Source organism: Labeo rohita, chromosome 15 (genome assembly GCF_022985175.1).
Source record: "Labeo rohita strain BAU-BD-2019 chromosome 15, IGBB_LRoh.1.0, whole genome shotgun sequence".
In the NCBI taxonomy this organism is placed as follows: Eukaryota; Metazoa; Chordata; class Actinopteri; order Cypriniformes; family Cyprinidae; genus Labeo; species Labeo rohita.
This window is the reverse complement of record NC_066883.1, coordinates 21,722,601-21,746,557: the sequence shown is the minus strand read 5'-3', so window position 1 is coordinate 21,746,557 and position 23,957 is coordinate 21,722,601. Positions and strand designations below refer to the sequence as shown.

Sequence of the window (23,957 nt, the reverse complement as noted above, 5' to 3'; positions counted from 1 at the left end):
CTGATCTACTATTTAAGATTCTTCTTCTTCTTCTGAGCCAAATTTCGGTTTCTACCTCCTCCTAGAGCTTTTAAGCTAGAACCACCAAACTCGGCCCAGACCTTCAAACTGGTTTGACTCGGTGTGCTGTATCTTTTCTAACTGATCCGGCTTACGGTTTTCATAAACCAGACTTTCAAAACCACCAAAAATCCCATGGACTTACATTGACGGAATGTTCAAATGAGCCAACACTCTTCAAACTCCCAGAATCCCTTGAGGCTCTATCAAGCTTCCCTTCTATGTACTTTTTCTAATCCATTTAGACTCATTTAAGCTTCCACTCTAATATTTCTAATCTATCGAGCTATCTAAATCATGCTAGCAACATGCTAGTCATTTGCTAATCATGCTAACAAAATTCTAGTAACATGCTAATCATGTTAGAAACATGCTAACAAAATTCTAGTAACATGCTAATCATGCTAACAACATGCTAACAAAATTCTAGTAACATGCTAATCATGTTGTTAGAAACATGCTAACAAAATTCTAGTAACATGCTAAGCATGCAAACAACATGCTAGTAACATGCTAATTATGTTAGAAACATGCTAACAAAATTCTAGTAACATGCTAATCATGTCAGAAACATGCTAACAAAATTCTAGTAACATGCTAATCATGATAACAACATGCTAGTAACATGCTAATCATGTTAGAAACATGCTAACAAAATTCTAGTAACATGCTAATCATGATAACAACATGCTAGTAACATGCTAATCATGTTAGAAACATGCTAACAAAATTCTAGTAACATGCTAAGCATGCAAACAACATGCTAGTAACATGCTAATTATGTTAGAAACATGCTAACAAAATTCTAGTAACATGCTAATCATGTCAGAAACATGCTAACAAAATTCTAGTAACATGCTAATCATGCTAACAACATGCTAGTAACATGCTAATCATGTTAGAAACATGCTAACAAAATTCTAGTAACATGCTAGTCATGTCAGAAACATGCTAACAAAATTCTAGTAACATGCTAATCATGCTAACAACATGCTAATAACTTTCTAATCATGATAGAAACATGCTACAACGTGCTAGTAACGTTAATCATGCAAACAACATGCTAATCATGTTAGAAACATGCTAACAAAATGCTAATCATGCTAGCAACATGCTAGTAACATGCAAATCATGATAGAAAACTGCTAACAATGTGCTAGTAACATGCTAATCATGCTAACAACATGCTAATTTGCTAATCATGATAGAAACATGCTAGCAACGTGCTAGTAACATGCTAATCATGCTAACAACATGCTAATTTGCTAATCATGATAGAAACATGCTAATTTGCTAATCATGATAGAAACATGCTAGCAACGTGCTAGTAACATGCTAATCATGCAAACAACATGCTAATTATGTTACAAACAGGCTAACAAAATGCTAACAACACGCTAATCAGCTTGCAGCATGCTAGTAACTTGCTAATCATGTTAGCAACATGCTAGTAACATGTTAATCATGCTAGCAACATGCTAGTAACAGGCTAATCATGATAGAAAAATGCTAACAACGTGCTAGTAACATGCTAATCATGCTAACAACATACTAGTAACTTGGTAATCATGCTAGCAACGTGTTAGTTACATGCTAATCATATTAGAAAAATGCTAACAACATGCTAGTAACGTGCTAATCATGCTAGCAACGTCCTAGTTACATGCTAACCATACTAGAAACATGTTAACATGTTAGTAACTTGCTAATCATGCTAGCAACGTGCTAGTTACATGCTAATCATACTAGAAACATGTTAACAACATGTTAGTAACTTGCTAATCATGTTAGAAACATGCTAGCAACATGCTAGTAACATGCTAATCATGCTGACATCATGCTAATAACTTGCTAATCATGCCAGAAAAATGTTAGCAACTTGTTAATCATGCCAGAAACATGGTAGCGACATGCTAATCATGCTAGAAACATGCTAGCAACTTTGCTAATCATGCTAGAAATATGTTAACAACAAGCTTGTAACATGTTAGCCATGTTAGAAACATGCTAGTAACATGCTAATAATGTGTGAAACATGCTATCAACATGCTAATCATGCTAACAACATTCTAGTAACTTGCAAATTATGATAACAACATGCTAATCATGCTAAAAACATTGTAATCAGCCTATAAAAATACAAGCAATAAGCTAATCATGCTAAAAATGTTAAATCATGTAAGCAATGTGTTAAATCATGCTAGCTGCTTCCATACTATTACAACTGCTTCAAAATTTCAGGCTAGGCTTTCTCAAGCCAACGTAAAGTTTGTTCTCAAACTTTACTCATCTAGTATTTTATTTGTTGGTTGGTTAGTTGGTTCAGGCTTTTTAGCTTTTGTCCTAAGAATACTGGACATGTTAAGCAGGATTTTAAATGTTTTCTGTTTAGGCCAACTATCACAAAATGTACAATAGATGTTTTGAATTAAAAGTCCAGTTACATAAATTTGTTTCTTAAAGATTAAAATGCTTGTTATATTATAAATAATTGTTTTAAAGTGAGCTGAAATTTCAATAATTGTCTCTTTTATGACAGGTCTTGTTCTGATATCTTACCTCGTGGGGCAAAATGGGAATGTGTTCAATGAACTTTGTTTATTCCTGAACAAAAATGTTTGAAATGTTCAGTAGCCTTCTGTAGACTCTAAGGATTATACAGAAAATTACTCTTTTATAGTTACATATTTGGTTGTTAAAGCTTTCCAGCACAGTCATCTTTTTTTGCATTTACACTACCAGTCAAAAGTTTTTGAACAGTAAGATTTTTATTGTTTTTTTTTTAAAAAAGAACTCTCTTCTGTTCAACAAGACTGCATTTATTTGATTCAAAGTACAGCAAAAACAGTAAAATTTTGAAATATTTTTACTATTTAAAATAGCTGTTTTCTATTTGAATAGATTTTAAAATGTAATTTATTCCTGTGATTTTAAATCTGAATTTTTAGCATCATTACTCCTGTCACATGATCCTTCAGAAACTATTCTAATATTCCAATTTGCTGCTCAAAACATTTATTATTATTATTATTATTATTATGTTAAAAACAGCTGAGTAGAATTTTTTCAGGTTTCTTTGCTGAATAGAAAGTTCAGAAGAACAGCATTTATCTGAAATAGAAATCTTTTGTAACATTATGTCTTTATCATCACTTTTGAGCAATTTAAAGCATCTTTGCTAATTAATAGTATTAATTTCTATTATTTCTTTCCCAATTAAAAAAAAATCTAATAGTCAGTATAATAAAATTATACTGACTACAATCTGCAAAAGCATTTATTTCAGATAAATGTTGATCTTTGGATCTTTCTATTCAGCAAAGAATCCTAAAACAAATATTTACTCAACTGTTTTAAATATTATTATTATTAATAATAATAATAATATAATAATAATAAAAAAAAGTTTTTTGAACAGCAAATCAGCATATTAGAAAGATTTCCGAAGGATCACGTGACTGAAGACTGGAGTAATGATGCTGAAAATTCAGTGTTGATCACAGGAATAAATTAAATTTTAAAATATATTAAAATAGAAAGCAGTTATTTTAAATAGTAAAAATATTTCAAAATTGTACTGTTTTGTACTTTGGATCAAATAAACGCAGGCTTGGTGAGCAGGAGAGACTTCTTTAGAAAACATTAAAAATCTTTCTGTTCAAAAACTTTTGACCTGAAGTGTATGTCAGTCAAGCTTGAAGAAAAGACTGATTGATGACTTATTGAACAAAAGAGAATGCCAATACAGAAAGAATAGCCCAATTAGCTACCATTGCATTTCTGAATGCCTCTATTAATATTTAAAGGGCAAAAGTCACACACAAACGCAAGTACACATAGACACATGCAAACACACAAACAATCTGACGTGTTGGAACGCACCACTGCTGCTTTGTTGAGCATTTGTCAGGGCCGGTAGGTCGAACACTCTTTAACCTTCATCTGAGGCCAAACAGACATTCTCAGCTGAGGGCCTCTTGGGAAAATAAACAAACTACACTGATCTGAGCCCCCCGTTTGGAAGTAACAAAGCCCTGGAGAATGGATTTCCTTTGACAGATTTCCTTCTTCTAGAGCATAAAGCAAAACATTACTGTATTTTCCATTCCTGCGGGTCACTTCCACACCATTAAACTCAGTGACAGTCCTGAAGTGCTTCTTTCTGCTCCTTGCTACCTTCATCATTAAAGGAAATCTTCTCTCACGAGGGAAACAAAATACCGGTGACTTGATTGCAACAACAGGTCATTTTGTTGAAGGCTACTCTATTGTTTCACTGACCCATTTCTTAAGAAAACATATAGCTGTGGAATTCTGTTCAAACAACAACATGGAAAAAATGTTTAATGTGGCTTCTTAAGCACATGTTTTGCTGAACTGAAAATACTCTTGAAAACTTTGAAGGACAGATTGTTAACCACACTCAAAATAATGGCTTTTTTAATGTACAGTTTTTACAAGAAGTAATAAGTCTCAGGTGTCCCCAGAATGTGTCTGTGAAGTTCCAGCTCAAAATATCCCACAGATCATTTATTATATCATTTTGAAAACACATATTTTGAGATGAAGCAGAAACAGCCTGTTTCGTGCATGTCTCTTTAAATGCAAATTAGCTGCTGCTCCCCGCCCCCTTTTCCAGAAAAGAAAAAAACTGCCTTTACAGCTCGTACCTGCAGAGAAAGATTTACCAAAACAAAGTTACCCTTGTGTCTTTTTTCACATTTCTGGGTTGATAGCACCAGAGTCCCGATTATAGCACTTAAACTTGTCCCCTACACTCTAAAAAATGTTGGGTTACAAACAACTCAACTTATTTGGCAACTCAGCGCTGGTTTAATATTGGACAGAGCACATGCCGGGTTATTTTGACCCAGCTGGTTGAGTTAAATGTTTTTACCAAACATGCTGGGTCATTTTATGTAAGTCAATGATTGTTTAAAAATTATTATATTGCTGGCTTATAATGGAGTGGAACACACAAAGAATTACTGGCAACAGCAATAATCAAAAGATGAACATTTATTATTAAAGGAGAAGTCCACTTCACATATAATGTACTCACCCCACAGCCCAAGATGTTCATGTCTTTCTTTCTTCAGTCGTAAAGAATTTTTGTTTTTTGAGGAAAACATTTCAGCATTTCATATAATGGACTGGTATGGTGCCCCGAGATTGAACTTCCAAAATGCAGTTTAAATGCGGCTTCAAATGATCCCAAATGCGCTTGTAAATGATCCCAGCCGAGAAAGGAGGGTCTTATATGGTGAAACGATCGGTTATTTTCATAAAAATAATACAATTTATATACTTTTTAATGTCAAATGCTCGTCTTGTCTTACTCTGCCTAAACTTTTTTTGTTACGGTTCATGACAGTTAGGGGTATGTCGAAACACTCCCATCTCATGTTCTCCCTCAACTTCAAAATCATCCTATATCTCTGTTTTACCTTTTTTGTTAAGGGTGTTTGATCTTCTTTGCATATTCAATTTGCAAAGACTGGGTTGGAACTTAAGCGATGTAGGATGAGTTTGAAATGATTTTTGAAGTTGAGGAAGAAAATACGATTGGAGTTTTTCAACATGCCCTAACTGTCTTGAGCCAAGACCTAGTTCAACTTGAGCAAAGGCAAGACGAGCATTTGTGAATAAAAAGTATTTAAATTGTGTTTTGTTTATAAAAAAAAAAAAATACTGATCATTGCGCTAGATAAGACCCTTCTTCCTCGGCTGGAATCATTTACAACCTCATTGGGATTGTTTGAATCTGCATTTAAACTGCCTTTTGTTATTTTAAAAATTGGGGCACCATACCAGTCCATTATATGATGAAAAATGCAGAAATGTTTTCCTCAGAAAACATAATTTCTTTTCGACTGAAGAAAGCAAGACATGAACATCTTAGATGACAATAGCGTGAGTACATTATATGTAACTCTTTGTTTTGGAAGTGGACTTCTCCTTTAAGCAAACTGAATTTATTTGGGTGAATACAGCATAGTTTACAATATTACATACATTTAAACTTGTTTAACGAGCATTTTAGACTTAAAAACATTTAAAAGTTGCATTTTAATTTTAGTGTATCCAACTGTTCTCTGTAATCGCTTTTTAGTGAAATGGCGCTAATTCTCATGCTGGTGTGTTGCCAAAATCTGAGTCGGTGAAGGGCTGCTGTTTGCCGGGGTAACTGCGAATTTCAGACCGTGGCCTCGCATTTCACTCGTAGCTGAAAGATGTAGTGACTGATTCCAAAACCTGCCCATAAACAAACAGTACTGACATTGGAGAATATATATTAACATCAAATTAAATTAAACACAGTACTATAACGAATAAAATCCATTTGTTTTATGCAAGGCAAAGGGCGTTTCCATCATGCAAAGTGACCGCTGCTGATGTAGCTGACTTGCCTCTTGTCCTTATGTTGCGTTGCGTAAAATAATACAATTTACAGCACAGTAAAGGCATTATAAATGAAATAAAATGTATACAAACCTTTACTTTGCTAAATAAGTGCACCAAATCGGTGGCGCTGAGAACCGCTCTCTCTCTTAGAGGACTCAAAAAGCCTGTGCTTTGACTCTGATTTCGATGTGTGCACTCAGCAGCTGCTGGGTAGAAAAAATAACCCAGCAGCTTAGTTACAGAAAAACTACCCAGCACCTTGGTAAAAAAAAATATTAAAAATTATCCAAAAATTTTGACCCAACAAATCCCAGCATTTGGGTAAAAAACAACAACCCAGCATATGGGTAAAAAAAATATTAAAAACAACCCAATAAAATGACTCAACAGGCTGAACCCAGCATTTGGGTTTAAAAAATAACCCAGCATTTTTTAGAGTGTAGTAATTACATGTCAACTAGTTGATATGTATTTGCAAAGATACCTATAAAAAGAAGAATTTCTGTTGGGGGACCATCAAATTAAAGCGTTAGCAGGTATTAAGCAGTCTGCCTGTACTCTAATGACTGGTAGTTAAAGGGATAGTTCACCCAAAAATGAAAATTTGATGTTTATCTGCTTACCCCCAGGGCATCCAAGATGCAGGTGACTTTGTTTCTTCAGTGGAACACAAACAAAGATTTTTAACTCAAACCGTTGCAGTCTGTCAGTCATATAATGGCAGTCAATGGCTACCAAATCTTTGAGAGGAAAAAAAACATACACAAACAAAACCAAATTAAACCCTGCGACTCGTGACTCGTGACACAAAAGAGGCACAGGGTTTAATTTCACTGACAGACAGCAACGGTTTGAGTTAAAAAACTTTGTTTGTGTTCTACTGAAGAAACAAAGTCACCTACATCTTGGATGCCCTGCGGGTAAGCTGATAAACATCAAATTTTCATTTTTTGGTGAACTATCCCTTTAACATTTAGTTGTAAACTTAGAGATGGTAGAATGTCTAAAATGGACTATCAAAATAAAGCGTTACCTTTCAACAGATGGTTTTGTTGTTTTTCATCGATGTGATTTTTGATTAATTTGATTGAATCCAGTCATGGTAAGTTGACCCTGAACATAATGAACGTACCCAGATTTCGAACCAGATAAAAGGGTTAATTTGCAGCTGGTGCTGTGTTGACTCAGGAAGTTTATCAAAAGCAATATGAGGAGAACTATTAATAGTCACTGATTTAGAGACAGACTGCTGGTGCAGCAATCCAGAAGCTTCTATGGGAAAACACAAACTCTCAACAGCAGAAACCACTGGTGTGCTGTCTGGTCACAACCTAGGCTTTGACCTCACATACCACAGCAACCCACGAGCTCCAGCCAAGTTCAACACTTGAGCGAGTTTAAGACGAAGGACACGAAGGGAGAATGAAAGGGGTAGAGAAAATATTGATATGTTCAGTTGTGCAGTCCCTTGGGATTTTAGTCTCGGTCTGTGAAAATTTGCCTTCCCAGCGATATAATTTTTACCAGGGCGTGATCTTTCTATATCAGATTCATACCCCAAACAAAGGAAATGCTGCAATAAAGATTCTGAGATTTGCACCCTCAAGCCACAAAGGCTAACATTTGTTTCATTATCATCATTCAAAAAAATGATGATAATGAAATACATATATGTAAAAGACCAGGTCAAGAATTTTTTGCATACAACTTGTTATTTATTTATATCTTCCCATCACCACAGAAACATCCTTATGCCATGATCAAGACCACTGATGTCAGTGTCTCCTTCAAACAAGCCCTGTTTTTGTCCACACTCTTTTTTTGCGCACATATAGGACCCTAAATGTCTTTTGCTCCCTGCCCTTGAGCCCCTCGCTCCTCAGACATTCACAGCCACCACCCTTGTGTTTAAGAGACAATAGCCCCTCTCATACAAGCAGACAACTCCAAAAAACATTCCCCAAGGTCCAGAATGGAAAGAATGACTTCTTTCCTACTTGCTTCCTGTCGTTGAAGGAAAAGCATGGTTCTTTCCACTACTTCAAGAAAGCAAGACAATGATTTGTGGGGTTCACATATATCAATCTGGTGGGCTATCATCAGTGAAATCACAACTGATTGTTTATTGTAAGCTACAACTCAAGGTAACAAAATAGCAGTTGTTATGTTTTGTGGTTTTTGCTGACGAAAGGATGAATAAGCAGAACAGGACTTGAAGTTTTCATTCAGTGTTGCTTTTTCTCCTAGACATGTGAATAGTGCTAATTGCAGAACAACATGTTGTGTTAAGCAGAGCGTGTCTAAAATGATCCACCTTTAATGGACTGAAAAGAGAGATGTATGCTCCATATGCTTGTCTAAATGTTGTATTTATCTTGTCTTTAAACATGTTCATATGGCATTTTACAACTTAGTGGTAGTATACGAATTCTTTGTGAATGCCACAATTATAGGTATTTCTTTCTGTACGTGTTAAACCCAACTGATGTTATGCTTGTAAAATGGAAGCATGTCACTTATATACAGTACACTCCAAATCCAGAATAATACTTTAACAACACTTCAAGGAATAGTTCACTCAAAAATGAAAAATCGCTTAAAATGTACTCACCCTCAGGACATCCAATACAGATGAGTTTGTTTCTTCATCCAAACAGATTTGCTTGCTCACCAACGGATCCTCTGCAGTGAATGGGTGCCGTCAGAATGAGAGTCCAAACAGCTGATAAAACCGTCACAATAATCCAAAACACAACTCTAGTCAGTAATTTAACTCGTAAACTGAAAAGCAGAGTGTTTGTAAGAAAGATAATACATCAAGTCCTTCTAACTAGGGCTTTCGATTTAAAAAAAAATCCTAGATTGCATTTTGCCAATACCGGAAGTGGGGCATTCCACCGGCCAGACTCTACGAAATGCATTATGAGACCATTTTTCAATATATGCGTTTAATTTATGTACATTTATGTTCTTAGTAAATGCTACTCCACACAAACTGTTCTCATTTACATCTGTGGAGCGTCCCAAACTCCATCTCTGCAGCTGGTTTGGATTTATTATAACGTTCACCTCGAAACGTAACCTTCTGTGCCCATATATGGTTTTTCCTGTTCCTGTCCTTGTTAAGTAATTTATTAGTTAATCACCTACACCTGTCCTTGTATCATTAGCAACCGTTTATAACCGCTCGCTTCTCCACCCTAGCCCGAAGAGATCTCCCATTTGTAAAGTATGCCCGGGAGTTCTGTGGGCTGGCAATGGTGTTAGGGCTGGACGACGCCAACATCAACTCTCTGTTCTGGATTGGGGCCAATTACAACCGCCCTGTGGACCTCCCAGTCACCACAGGCTGAGCTGGAGGGAAGGGATCCTCTGATGTCTGGAGAGTGTCCGGCCCCAATCCAGAACCAGCCCGCCGGCTGATCAGCACCCAGAGCTCAGCCAGCCCACACCCCGACTTGCGGAGCCAGAGCCCGAGCCCACCGCAGATGGAGAGCCAGAGCCGAGAGTGACAGAGCCATCGCCAAGGGGAGCGACAACACAGAAGATCACTACGGAGCCTGAGCTAAACCCGTCTGACCATGTGCGAGAGCCAGTCACGTGGAATGCGACTGTGGATGGTTCAGAGGAGCATGAGGGTGCTGTAGAAAGTGAGCGAAGTCTGGATCTGGGACATTTAGATATTGAGCTGGATTTAATTGATTTCGCTGAGGATATTTATGTGGAACGGGACTTGATCGATTTTTATAGGAATGTATTTGAGGACATGCCCTCTCTTCCACCATTCTGTGAACTATCTGCCTGCCTGGATTTCCCACCCACCCTCCCTCTGTTATCTCCTCCTATCATCCCTGCTGCCTCAGACCCACCACCGCTGTCTCCTGACAGCCTCGCTGCTCACCCTCAGCCCACCATCTGTGCGGTGGGCTCGCCGCGGGTCTGCCAGTCTCCATCGGCGTCATGGCTGGAGAATCCCTCGTCTCTGCCTCCAGCCTCTGAGTCCTGGACTCTGCCTCAGACCTCCAACCCAGCGGCTCCACCCTGGCTCTCAGCTTGGTCGTCTCCAACATCGGCCCACTAGCTCCACCGGCTCCCTCGTCCCTCTGGCTCCGCCTTGGTCGGTCGTTGTCCCGCCATCGCCTCAGGTCTCCACTCCTCCAGCTGTGCCTCGTCGCTCCGTCCCACCGGCTCCATTGGGCTCCTCCCTCCCTCAAGCTCCGCCTCAGTACTCTGTCGCTCTGGCTCTGCTGTGGACCTCTGGATCTGCGTCTCCGCCTCGGTCACCAGAGCCTTGGGTTCCGCCTTTGCCCTCCGGATCCTTGGTGTCGCCCTAGATCATCGGGTCTCCATCTCCGCCTCAGGCTCCACCTCCACCTGCTCCGCTGCCATCGGTCGGCCCCCTGGAGTCGTCAGCCCTTCCTCCACCATGGCTCCTCCCTCTGTCGGCTCCGCCGTGGGCTACCATCATGGCTGTGGCCTGGGTCCCACTTGGCTTCTCCTGCTCTGAGTCCATTCTGTCTCCTCCCTGGCTCCTCCCTCCGTCTGATCCACCCTGGACCCTTTTGTCTCCTCCATGGGTCCACCCTCCATCTGAGCCACCTTGGACTTTGTTTGTTGTCCCCCTCCTGGGAGTCCGTCCTCTGCCAAAGCCTCCTCCTACACTGACTTTGTTGCCATTCCACATCCTCTACTTTTTTTTTTTTTTTTTTTTTCCTACGGTGCGAGGTCACGCATTCTGGAAGGGGGGAGTAATGTCACACCCCTGTGGACTGTTGGTTTCTCCCTTCTGTGCCCATATATGGTTTTTCCTGTTCCTATCCTTGTTAAGTCATTTATTAGTTAATCACCTACACCTGTCCTTGTATCATTAGCACCCCTTTATAAGTTGCATTCAGTTCAGTCTTTTTCGTCCGGTCTCATCAATGTGTATGTCAGTGTATGTGTGTTTTTACCCTCCTGCTGTGGATTGACTTGTTTTGGATTTACCCGTGGAATATAATAAAGACTTTATCTTTGACCTACGTCTTGTTCGCCCCTTCCTTGCACGATACCTGACAAAAATGCATTTCAGAAATGTAGTTTGAAACCAAATTAATTGACCCTTTGCAGGGAACTTGATTGACAGGTGATTTGACCAATCATAATCTGCCATTTTGTCCGAGAAACCGGACATGAGAGTAGAGTATCTTTGATGGACTTACACTTAAAAAATGGTGTCTTTCCATGGCTGAAATAAAATACCTTCTGATGTACATTCATGTTTATTTTGTGCTTTAAGTAAATATTAAAAGATGATCGGAGGCGCTACAGCGATCTGTCACGACACATTAAAGAGCCACAAAACAGTATTTATTGTTTGAATTTCTTAAAGACAAAATTTGAAAGCTAAGACTTTGTCTGGTCTGTTTTGCCTGTTGGCGATGTCAGTTTCCTCTTTGCTGCATAATGTATTTTTTACTGTGTGAGAATGGCTTGTCAGACATAGGAACAGTAACTAAGGGGGGTGACTCTTTGCGAATGGTCAACTGGTAAAACTTTGGCAACTTGACATAGAGCACATACAGAATTTTACTTTCATATACTATATAAAGTGAGGTAAAATGTGACCAGCTGAATTTGCATCTCTTGTTTTTTGTCAGCAGAGAACCACCACATTCTCCTCCAGGTGTGCAAACAATACCTTAGCTCTCCAGAGCACAGCTGTCAACATTATACTGACAAACTACAGCCAGCAACCTATTACTGTGCTTTCACTTCATACTGAGCTCCAAAACTAAAACTAAGCATCTCAAAAGGGATTTGACTTGGTGGGTCATGTGAGGGAATAAACCATGTCAAACTGATTTTCGACTTTAGTCCCACAGGAAATCTGTAGCCTATTTTCAAATACATATTCCTTGGTTTGTCTTGTAATTAGTTCTCAGCAGTAGATCATTGGATGGATGATCATATTACAGACTCTCCGTATCTGTTTTTCTTCCAGTAATGGTAGACAGTTCAAATAAAGTCAATTTAGAAACTATTTAAGAAGCCACTTAAAAGCCTTATTATCAAGAACAATAGCATTTATAATGACCGTTGATAAATATAGAAAGCACTGATTAAGACTTCAGGCTCCGTCGCCTAAATAAATATCAGGTCAAGGCTATTGCTCATGCGCTTAGATCGCATGTCAGAAAATATATGCCATATACTTCAGAAGACACGTCCTTATGTCTCTCAGCCAAACAGCAGTAACTAAATGTATTATCCTAAGAAAACAGCCAATATGTGGCTCTGGACCACAAAACCAGTCATAAGGGTCAAATGCATTCCATTGATGTATGATGTCAGGATAGGACAATATTTAGCCGAGATACAACTATTCGAAAATCTGGAATCTGAGGGTGCAAAAAAATCTAAATATTGAGAAAATCACCCTTAAATTTGTCCAGATGAAGTTCTTATGCATATTACTAATCAAAAAAAGTTTTGATATATTTATGGTAGGACATTTCCAAAAATATCTTCATGGAACATGATCTTTACTTAATATCCCAATGATTTTTGGCATAAAAGACAATTTTGACCCATACAATGTATTGTTGGCTATTGCTACTAACATACCCATGCTACTTACGACTGGTTTTGTGGTCCAGGGTCACATATGATGTAAGAAAGTTTGTGAATCCCTACGCTTTCTCTGTATTGCTGCGTAAATCTGATCTGCACAGTGATCAGATCTTCATTAACTAAAAAAAAAACCTCAGTTAAATTATCATTTTATTACTTTACGAACAAAATGATCCAGAAGTAAATATCTTTGTTGGGGAAAATATACAAACTCCCGGGGTAATCAGAAATGGAGTCTGTCCTTCTGAAAAAATATTACACCTTTTTAAAATCAAAATTCACACAGAAAAAGGGAAACATCTAAGGATCTACAGGTCTCTCTTGCACACTGTAAAAAACAATTTGCTGAGTCAACTTAAAATATTTTGTGACCTGGCTGCCTTAAAATTTTAAGTTCAGTCAACTCAAAAAAAGCTTATTCAACTTGAAATGTTAAATTATACTAAGTGACAACTTAGGTATTTGAGTTGAATCAGCTTAAAATTTTAAGGCAGCTGGGTTACTTACCCAAACAGCAAACACAAATATCTAAGTTGTTACTTAGTACAACTTAACATTTCTAGTTGACTAAACTTAGTTGACTGAACTTAAAAGGAACTTTTAAGGCAGCAGGGTAACAAATTATTTTAAGCTGACTCAACAAATTGTGTTTTTTATTTTTTACAGTGCATTTGCTAAGGTTAGTGGTCATGGGTCCACTGTTATATTAACTAAAAAACAAGTTAATTCTCTCCAAGAAAAACATGGCTTCCAGCCCAGATAGCATGGTGACATTGATAGAATGTTGAGTTTTGATCCCAAACTTACTCAGCTGCTGGAAAGGTGTCATTTGTGTTTGAAAAGGTTTTCCCTAAACTTTGAAATGGTCAGAAATATTAATTATATAACCAATTATGGTCTTTAAGGAAATTTTAAGATCAATTCAACAGCAGTGATGTAAAATAAACATCATAGTATAACGTTGATTCACTATTGATTATATTTTGTTACATTCAATAGTGCTTCAACATCAGTGATGTGAAATAAACCATAGTGTAACGTTGATTTAACAATTTTACCACTGATTATAAATGTCAATTCAACAGCAGTGATGCAGAATCAAGCATAGTGTAATATTAATTCAGTGGATTTTTTTTTGCTGAAATCTCAAACTTGATTCAACATTAATTGCGGGGGCAAAAGTGATATTGAACCAACATCACTTCATGACATTGATTTAATGATATTGTAATTGATTTGCTGTTGAAATCTCAACTTTGTTTCATAATTGTGGATGCAAAAATAATGTTGAACCAATATCACTTCATGACATTGATTCAATGACGTAATCATGGATTATTGGCTTGTATCGCCAAAAAATAACAACTCAGAAATTCTAATTTAAACCAAAAGGTTCTGTTTTTTAATTGATTGGTCCCACAAAATATTCTTTCAACTATTCTGGCTCATCCAAATGGTCTTAAGCAAACTTTGGACTCCCAGATAGCAAGCTACCATTAAAACAATGTTAAGTCAAAGTTGAACACTAACCGCATTGAATTAATGTTGCAAAGTTGAGATTTCAATGGAAAATCCATGAAAATGTAATTGAATCAACGTTATGAACTGATTTAGGTTCAACATCATTTTTGCACATGCAATTAATATAGAAACTATGGTAAGATTTCAACAGAAAATGTTATGTTATGAACAATATGTGGATACAATTTAACATTACTATAATGAAATAATATATATATATATGTAGGTTAAAAATACCAAATGTACAAAAAATGTATATTCATTTTGAAATTGCCTAAAGAGTATTTGCGGTGTTATTAAATTATTTATGTTTTTGAAAAATAACTTAAAGTAAGAGTCGAAATATAAATATACGTGAAATAAGAATGTTTATAAAATATCCAATCAAGCAATATCCAGGATCGGCCAGTATCCACATTATTTTTTGCGTAAAACTGTGTCCACACCAGACACGACACGACAGAATCAATCAAATATTACAGCCAATCAGAAGCACCTGGGGGCGGGCTCTCCCTGGAAGCGCACTGCACTCACAACGAAATGGATAAGTTTATAATCTAATTCATAAATAGTAAACCTTTTTAACATTATTAATTGTACTGTCTGATACTGTCTTTGTTATTTAATACACTTTGGTTTGGTTTCGTTTTAATGTACATCTTTGCTTTAATTTATTTTCAAGATCTGAGGTAAACTGTTGTTGCTTTCAGTATGGCTATAAAAATAACACAAACTCACATTAGACACATTTAACTTTAAATAAAGCACATAATCAGTAGCACATAAAAGAGATTAACACTGCAGCCACTGACGTCGCAGAAACAGAAATTTTGCGTGTCGCCGTCGTGGCTACTCTGCTAAAAAAAAAAACAGCTAAAACCAGCCTAAGCTGGTTAGCTGATTTTAGCTGGTCATCCAGCCTGGTCTTAGCTGGCCAGAGGCGTTTTGGCCACTTCCTTTGGCCAGGCTGGTCTTAGCTGGCCAGGCTGGGAAACTAGCTAAAACCAGCTATTTCCAGCTTAAACCAGCTAAGACCAGCCTAGGCTGGGTTTTTAAGGTGTTTAAAGCAGGGTAGTTAGGACAAAATCTCAGATTAACATGGAAAAGATACCTTTTATAGCATGTGGGACATCGGTGTAAGAGTGGGCATGGTTATTTTTGTAAATTTTATGGGTCTGGCTTTGCTCTCATCAACTATTTTTAGCTGTATAAAACAGGTTGTTTTCCCACTTGATATTTCAAATTGTTGTGTCTTAACATATTATTTTAATGTATTATCTTAATTATGAACACACTGGTTTGTATTGCAAACAGTTTTACCGTTTACTGCACGTTGTTGTTCTCGTTATTTAGCGGCTAATGAACCGGAAGTCTCGCCCATAAGTTTTGCAAATGACAAATTTCCTTACCTGAAGCACAATGGAAACCCTTAACACGCAAGTCTTGAAGCATTTTTGTAGGCTACTGTTTTAAAATAGCAAAAATCAAAATGGTGTGGAAGAACTTGAGCCAAAAAGTTTACGCAGGGAGGGAAGCCCGACAGCATCACTGAATTGAAGCAGTGTTTGAAGATGAATGGGGCGAATTCCTTCAGCCTGATGTTAAATTTATGCAGACATTTCTTGAGGGTTCACAAACTTTCTGTGTACGTAGTTTCAAGCAAAACACCTGCATAATACTGATATGATAATAATATGTTCGCTTTAAAAAAATAGAAAAGCTAAATACCGAGTTTAATGTGCATTGGTGGTATTATAGGGCGCAGCCCACTAGGCCCCGCCCACTCATCTCTCAGCTCTTCAGGCGCGCTCTGTGCAAACATCTGCCCTCTCTGATGATCTACAGGAGACTTCAGTTCTCCAGCGCATTCACTCTCCTCACACCAAACCTCGGATCAGGAGACATGACCCTCCGTTATATCGCTCTCTTGATCGCTGGACTGAGCGTCCTCACATGCAAAAGTAAGTCAAAGTTTCAATTGAGCTTGTCAGTATCAGGTAAATAGCTAGTCAACAGCAAAGTTAATGCCAGGGATAGTGTGATATAAGCTGTGTCGTTGATTCTAGTGCAAAAGAGCGAAATGCTTTCCTCATTCATGAGAAATTAATGATAACGCTGTGCATGTACACTATGTAATACATTTCCATTATGAAATCTGAACACAATTCATGCTGCATGTGGGGTGATACAAACTCAACTGTTCAATACTTATCCCGATTGTAATTATTTCTAATGATTTTGTGATTGAATTTGGTATGAATGTTATCGCAGGAAAGTATTCCAGTACATTTTAACATAAAAGCCCACACCCCACATGCAGAATAACATTAAAAAAAAAAGTGAAAAGATTTGTGCTTTCATATAACTGATTTAAACATTTCTAAATGTCTTTAGTGAGCTAATTAAAATGGATAAATAGTTAAATGTACTTGAATTTAATGATCTTTAAAAGCCACTTTATTTAATAAATGTATTCATTTTTAATGCATCATCACTCTTCTTCTTATTTACTTCTTATTTACTTTTTTTTTTTTAGCATTTTAGCACTTTCATAATTCTGTAATTTTACTAGAGTAGAGTACCTTTTATAAGAAAATGCTATTTCGTTTTTTCTGCTTCAGAATTTTACATTTAATTTAATGTGATAATAATTATTTGTGACATTTGCTTGCAATTTTTGAGTGAAAATTGTTTCAGCGCCGTTTTTCAGTGTGGGTGAAACAACATTATTGTAGCGTTAATGTATAAGCGAAGGAGCCTGCTGTGTGCTTGTGTTCATTGTCAGGAGATGTTATAACTGGAGGAGCTTCAGTCGGAACAGTGAATGGAGTTGTGTTGAGGACACAGTAGCAGGTTTTTATCTCTGTTTACAGACCACGGGACTGTGGTTAGATAACGTTAGTGTTTTTGAAAATGTTTACCACAAGATGATACTATTTGTAATGAAGCACTGGATTATGACTTGCAAATGTGTTTTAGTGCACTAAGAGTGTGTTTTCTCCCAATTTTTATTTCTATACTGTTGGTTTTTGGTACAGTTGATGTCAAAAGTTTACATCCACAAAATAGTACTGACCTGAATAAGACATTTCACATAAGACACTAACATATAGTCCACAAGAGAAAATAATGGTTGAATTTATATAAAATGAGCCTGTTTAAAAGTTTACATATGTTTGATTCTTAATACTTTGTTGTTACCTGAATGACACACTTTTTTATTTTTAGCGATAGTTGTTCATGAGTCCTATGCAACTATTACAGAAGGTTCAAACGCTCACTGATGCTTCAGAAGGAAACACGATGCATTAAGAGCCAGGGGGTGAAAACTTTTGAACAGAATTGCCTAAACGTCATATTTTTTTCATTTAGTACTGCCCTTCAGAAGCTATAGAAGATATTTACATGTTTCCCAGAAGACAAAATAAATTAAATTTAGCCTGATCTTCAAATTCAAAAAGTTTTCATCCCCCAGTTCTTAATGCATCATGTTGGATCTCAAAATCATACAGTCATTGTTGGAAAGGGTTCAAATACACAAAAATGCTGAAAAACCAAAGAATTGTGCAACCTAAATGATTTTTTTTCTGAAGAACAGCGGGCAGTTTAACTGTTCAGGACAAACAATGGACTCATGAACAACCATCACTAAACAAAAAACACAGTTGTGGATCCTTAAGGTAACAACACAGTATTGAGAATCACGTGTATGTAAACTTTTGAACAAAGTCATTTTTATAAATTCAACTATTATATGTTAACATCTTTTATGAGAAATATTTTATTCAGGTCAGTACTAAATAAAAAATAACATGCATTTTGTATGATCCCTCTTATTTTGGTAAAATAATTAACATTTTGCAGATTGTAAGACTGTAAGACTCTAAAAACCCTAACTTCTCAAATCACTGAGTCCGATATGATCAGAGCAGTGACTCATATTCTCAGAAAGGCAGAAGGATGTACTGAGCTACTACAGATTAGGTCACAACTCTAAAGGTGTGCAGGAAAGGAAGAGGAAAGCTGGGGTCTGAAACAGGAGGTCTGTACAATAAGGAAAAGCATGACGGTGGTCAGCGGAAGAGGGGATAATTACACAAAAGAATAAGGAAAAATTAAGAAGCAGTGAGGAAGTTCAGCACAGATGTGAAAATTAAAGGGTGAATGGAAACAATGTCTGACTATGAACTTGCACGTCAGATGCAACAGATGCTTCTGAACAAAGAAAATGCCATTGGTGGGGATGCGGTTCCTTCCTTGTGGATACTCATGTCTAATTATACAGAAATGTGCTAAAGTAGTAGGTCACTCCATCATATATTCAACATAATTATAAAACATTTTTTTTTTTTTTTACTTCAGGACTTCATAATTACATTATCTGCTTTTCCAAACGAAACAAGGGGCGGCATAGATCAGTGGCCTAATATAAATGCATTTGGTCTGTTTTTGGTGATCTGTGTAATATTATCCAGAACTGTCCCTATTCGAAATGCACAGCACTTATTGCTTTTACAGCAGTTAATCTGATTAAAGAACTAGGTAATCAAAATCTGAAATGGATTATAGTTAGGACCATTTTAGAGTTACTACTCCAAGTTGGCTGAATCCATCATTGAGCAGATAAAAAAAGACAATTCATGATATAAAATATCACATATGTTTAGAGATGTTGATTAGGAAACAATAAATGCAGCCTTAGTGAGTGTTTGTTTTTTAGAGACAGATTATTCTCCTTCCCCACGGTCATATTTCTAAAGAAATTAGTGGCTGCTTTGTATGAACATGTTCTCGTATGTGGTGTGTGTTTGCTAGTGTTGTGCAGCTGTCTTGTTTCACTGTGTCAAATTTTGTGGCTTTGAACATGGCCTATGTGAAGTGCACACAGTGAACAAAGCTTCTGTGAGTGGAGCTGCTTTTATGTGCATTGAAAGTCATTGAAAGACTTAAAATACTTGGATCTCAACATTTTAGATGATGAAACAAAGTGCCTTTCTGGAGACCATCTAATTAAGGATTAAAGGCCATTTTCTGTCTCAGGACTATGTCAGAGATGATGTGTGTTTACTCTTACAAAGGCATGAAGTGAAACAGTAAAGATCTTTGTATGTAATAATTTATATAATGCAGTAAGAATCTCAAGCTTAAGCATGCTAGAAATAAAGGGATAGTCTTTAAAGAGATAGTTCACCCAAAAATGAAAATACTGTCATTAATTACTCACCCTTATGTTGTTCCAAACCTGTAAGACCTTCGTTCATCTTCAGAACACAAATTAAGATATTTTTGATGAAAATCGAGAGCTTTCTGACCCTGCATAGATAGCAACACAACACGTTCAAGGCCCAGAAAGGTAATAAGGACATCGTTAAAATAGTCCATGTGACATCAGAAGTTTAACTGTAATTATATGAAGCTACAAGAATAATTTTTGTGCGCAAAGAAAACAAAACCAGGGTTTCAGCCTTCAATGCGCATTCACAACAGTACTACGACGTGTGTGTAAAACAGCTGAATATGTTTAAATTGTTGTTAATTGTTGAGATTAATGCATTTATTTATGGTGGTGGTAGTAAAAGTACTAGTCAACATGTGAGTTGTGTTGGACTACTTGGGAAGAAGTTTTTTGTTAGTATGTTAGTATGTAGTAGTTCTTTTTATATAAAATCTGCAATGCTGAAACAGAATCTAGAACACAAAAAACATTTCTTATTATAATCAGTGTTGAAAACAGTTGTGCTTAATACTTTTTTTGAAAACCATAAAACATTTTTAAGGATTTTTTGATGAATAGAAAGTTCAAAAGATACTTGATTCTGACGTATGATGTATATTATCCGTTTATCCGGGTAACTGAAACTGGCATTACTTTCATATCTCTTGTATCACTTGCATTATTGGTACAGCCAGTGTTCGTCTTGTCAATTGCTTTGTACATCTTAACGGACTACTTTTTATTACTGGAAGCTTTATGATAACAAACAATTAAGATTATATAATAATCTTAGCTCAAATTGATGTTTCATGTAGGGGTCAAATGATTATCGGTGCCGATATTAAGCATTTTTATCGGTATCAGCCATTTTCAAAACCGATTTGCTAAGAGAATAATTTTAAAACATTTAAGGAAAGTTTATGTCAAAGGCCTTGTTATTCTTAATTTTAACATTCATTTACATTTTTACACCCGAAATATATCAGTTCAAAATACCGGTCATTGGTTTACTTGATCTGTAGTAATCGTAATCGGTTACTAGTTTTTACTAGTTTCATGTCGCATATTTGTGACCCTGGACCATTAAACCAGTCTTACGTAGGATTGGTATATTTGTAGCAATAGCCAACAATACATTGTCGGGATCAAAATGATCAGTTTTTCTTTTATGCCAAAAATCATTAGGATATTAAGTAAAGATCATGTTCCATGAAGATATTTTGTAAATTTCCTACCGTAAATATATCAAAACTTAATTTTTGATTAGTAATACACATTACTAAGAACTTCATTTGGATAACTACATTATTATAACTGTAATATTTTGCATTTTTTGCACCCTCAGATTCCAGATATTCAAATAATTGTATCTCAGTCAAATACTGCTTTTCAGTTTCGTCCAGGGTCACATTTATTAATTTTGGTGATTAGCCATGTAATTCACTCCACATCGAGGTTGTGATAACCTTGTTTGGGTTTAATACTAATTCATTAATTAACATGTTGCAACAACGATTTACATCATCAATATAATATATTTGTTCTAAACAGATTGTTTAGGGAAAATTTTAGAGCATTATTTCATATGTTTCACAGTCTGTGAGGCTGAAAAGTAAACTGTGGCAAACGAATGACCACTTCAGATATGACCGCACCCACTGTCTCAGCTTTTTGAGCTTGGATTCCTGGCTTAAATCACTTTCCCTTTTCAGAAAGAGTCAAACCTTATGCAAGAACCAATCAGAAAGAATCAATAACAAGGCTGAAGCACATGTTATGAGTGATAATTACCGCATGCTTTGCTTTTAGTGTGAGATGCAGTACAAGTGAGGCTGCAGTGTTTGTTGTTGAAGAGAGGCATTCTGGGTCTGAGCTCTGGTTTATTTGAGTGATGGATAGCAGCTGACCATCCATTAGTGTTCAATCACTGTGCACGACTGAGAGTCATTTCCCCTTCGTACTGCTCTCTGTCTCTGCTCTCAGTCCGAGAGCTTCTCCAGTGTGGCCTCTTTGCCACTCTGTTTCCAGGAATAATCTGCATGCTTGTAATGCCTGGGATATGCATTGCTTTTTTGTTCTAGCCATATCAATCCTCTAACTATCTGCCCTTATAACAGAAGAAGAAACCTGCTCCTGCGTATGATATTCTGTGTCTAACAGTGTTGTATAAATATGTGTCTGGGTAATGCAGTATTGTTGAGATTAGGCTGACACAATACAGATCTCTGTTAGCGGAAAAAGCCCTGCACTCTTATGAAAACTTTTGCTGTAAACTGAAGTTTTTTCCATGTTTTGAGGAAAAGTCATTATTTCATTGACAAGCTTTCCCATTATTTTGCTATTCTTATGTTTTGATGAGGAAATTTCATTTATTAAATTGTTAATGTTTTTGTAAATTCTCATTATTCAATTTTATTTTTACATTTAAATATCTGTAATAGGTACTATTAAACGATTCATAGGTTGAATTCATAGGTTGAATTTACTCCAAGATGTAGGTGAGCTTCTTTCTTTGTCCTAACAGATTTGGAGGAATTTAACATCACATTACTACATGAATGGATCCTTTGCAGTGAATGGGTGCCGTCAGAATGAGAGTCTAAACAGTTGCTAAAAACATCACAGTTATCCAAACACACAACTCTGCTCAAACAATAAATGTCTTGTGAAAAGCTGTGAGTTTCTAAGAAACAAATCCAACATAAAAACGTTTTAACTGTAAACCATGAAAATTTCTATCCCTGTTGTCCTCGGTTTGAACGTTAAAAACATTTTGATGGATTTCTTACATACTCAGCTTTTCACTTCACAGAATGTTAAGACTGGAGTTGTGTGAATTGTTTTTTTTGTTTTTATTATGTTTGGACTCTCATTCTGATGGCACCCATTCACTACAGAGGATCCACTGGTGAACAATGATGTAATGCTAATTTTCTCCAAATTTGGACTGATGGCACCCATTCACTACAGAGGATCCGCTGGTGAACAATGATGTAATGCTAATTTTATCCAAATTTGGACTGATGGCACCCATTCACTACAGAGGATCCACTGGTGAACAAGTGATATAATGCTAATTTTATCCAAAGTTGGACGGCATGAGGGTGAGTCAGTTTGTAGCAGTTTTCCATTTTTGGGTAAAGTATTCCTTTAAACACATATTTTTTTTAATATTGTAACGTTTTTGCTTTCACTCAAAAGTAATCAGTTTTGCTCCTTTTTGGTCCCATGTTAATGTCTTCCAATATAGGATACACAGCATACATAATGTTTTAAGGGTCACTTGCTGTACTTCCTGGTCAAGAGTGTGGTTTATTTAAATACAGTAAGTGAGCAATAAGTTAGAAACTTCGCTATAGCTTTTCAATCTCAAAAGTTTTTGTAAAAGCACAGTGCTTATGAGTTAATATAATACTTTCATTTCCCAGAAAGAGCATAAAACTGCTTCAGAGAGACCGACTTCATATGATTGAGTGAGTGCGAGAACAGATAAAGATAATTGTGACTTTAAACACTTTCCTAATGACAGTAGATGGTGTTGAACTCTGTAAGTGACCAGTGAGATCAGAGGCTCCACATTTCCTTTGTAGCTGGATTTATTAATGTTTGATTCCTTGCAGCTTAGTCATTTCCATAAAAAGTGAATGTATTTTTCCTATTCCTATTCCTCCATTAGATATGGCACAATTTATCACATTTCAAGCATGACAAAAGTTTTTAATTTAAAATTAGGAGTATGTTTAGAACTAATTGCTTGTGAAAATGTATAGTACGGCATAGTACACTTTAAATATTTGAAGCAGATGTTAATGACGTGGTGGTTGAGGGAATCAGATATCGTTGGATTGTTGGATATCATCATTCGAGCTGTGCATGGAGGATTTTCAATAATTAAATATTATCATTAGTAGTTATTCAGGATGTTAAATGGATTTTTACATTAGAAGAAGGCATCTTGTACCACGGATTTACCTCTGTAGTACGTTTTATAACACACAGATGGTCTGTTTGAAAATAATTGCTAGGTATCTGGTTGAAAAGTGTACTTCACTGTTTATGTCCACATGTATAGTAATATTGCATATAATGAAAAATGATGATCATTTTTTGATCAGTATTTTTGTACAAAACAATTACGATATTG

At 36.4% G+C, this 23,957-nt stretch overlaps 1 protein-coding gene across 3 annotated transcripts in view; it reads left to right on the top strand.

Annotated features, from left to right (window-relative positions):
• Positions 1-16,401: 16,401 nt before the first annotated feature.
• mcamb (melanoma cell adhesion molecule b) overlaps positions 16,402-23,957 on the top strand; it is a 50,084-nt gene continuing 42,528 nt past the window's right edge. For all 3 annotated transcript variants that reach the window (XM_051129587.1, XM_051129588.1, XM_051129586.1), the window contains exon 1: positions 16,402-16,559. In XM_051129587.1, the coding sequence (XP_050985544.1) occupies positions 16,433-16,559 (127 nt within the window). In that variant the 5' untranslated portion in view covers positions 16,402-16,432. The remainder of the gene's footprint in view (positions 16,560-23,957) is intronic.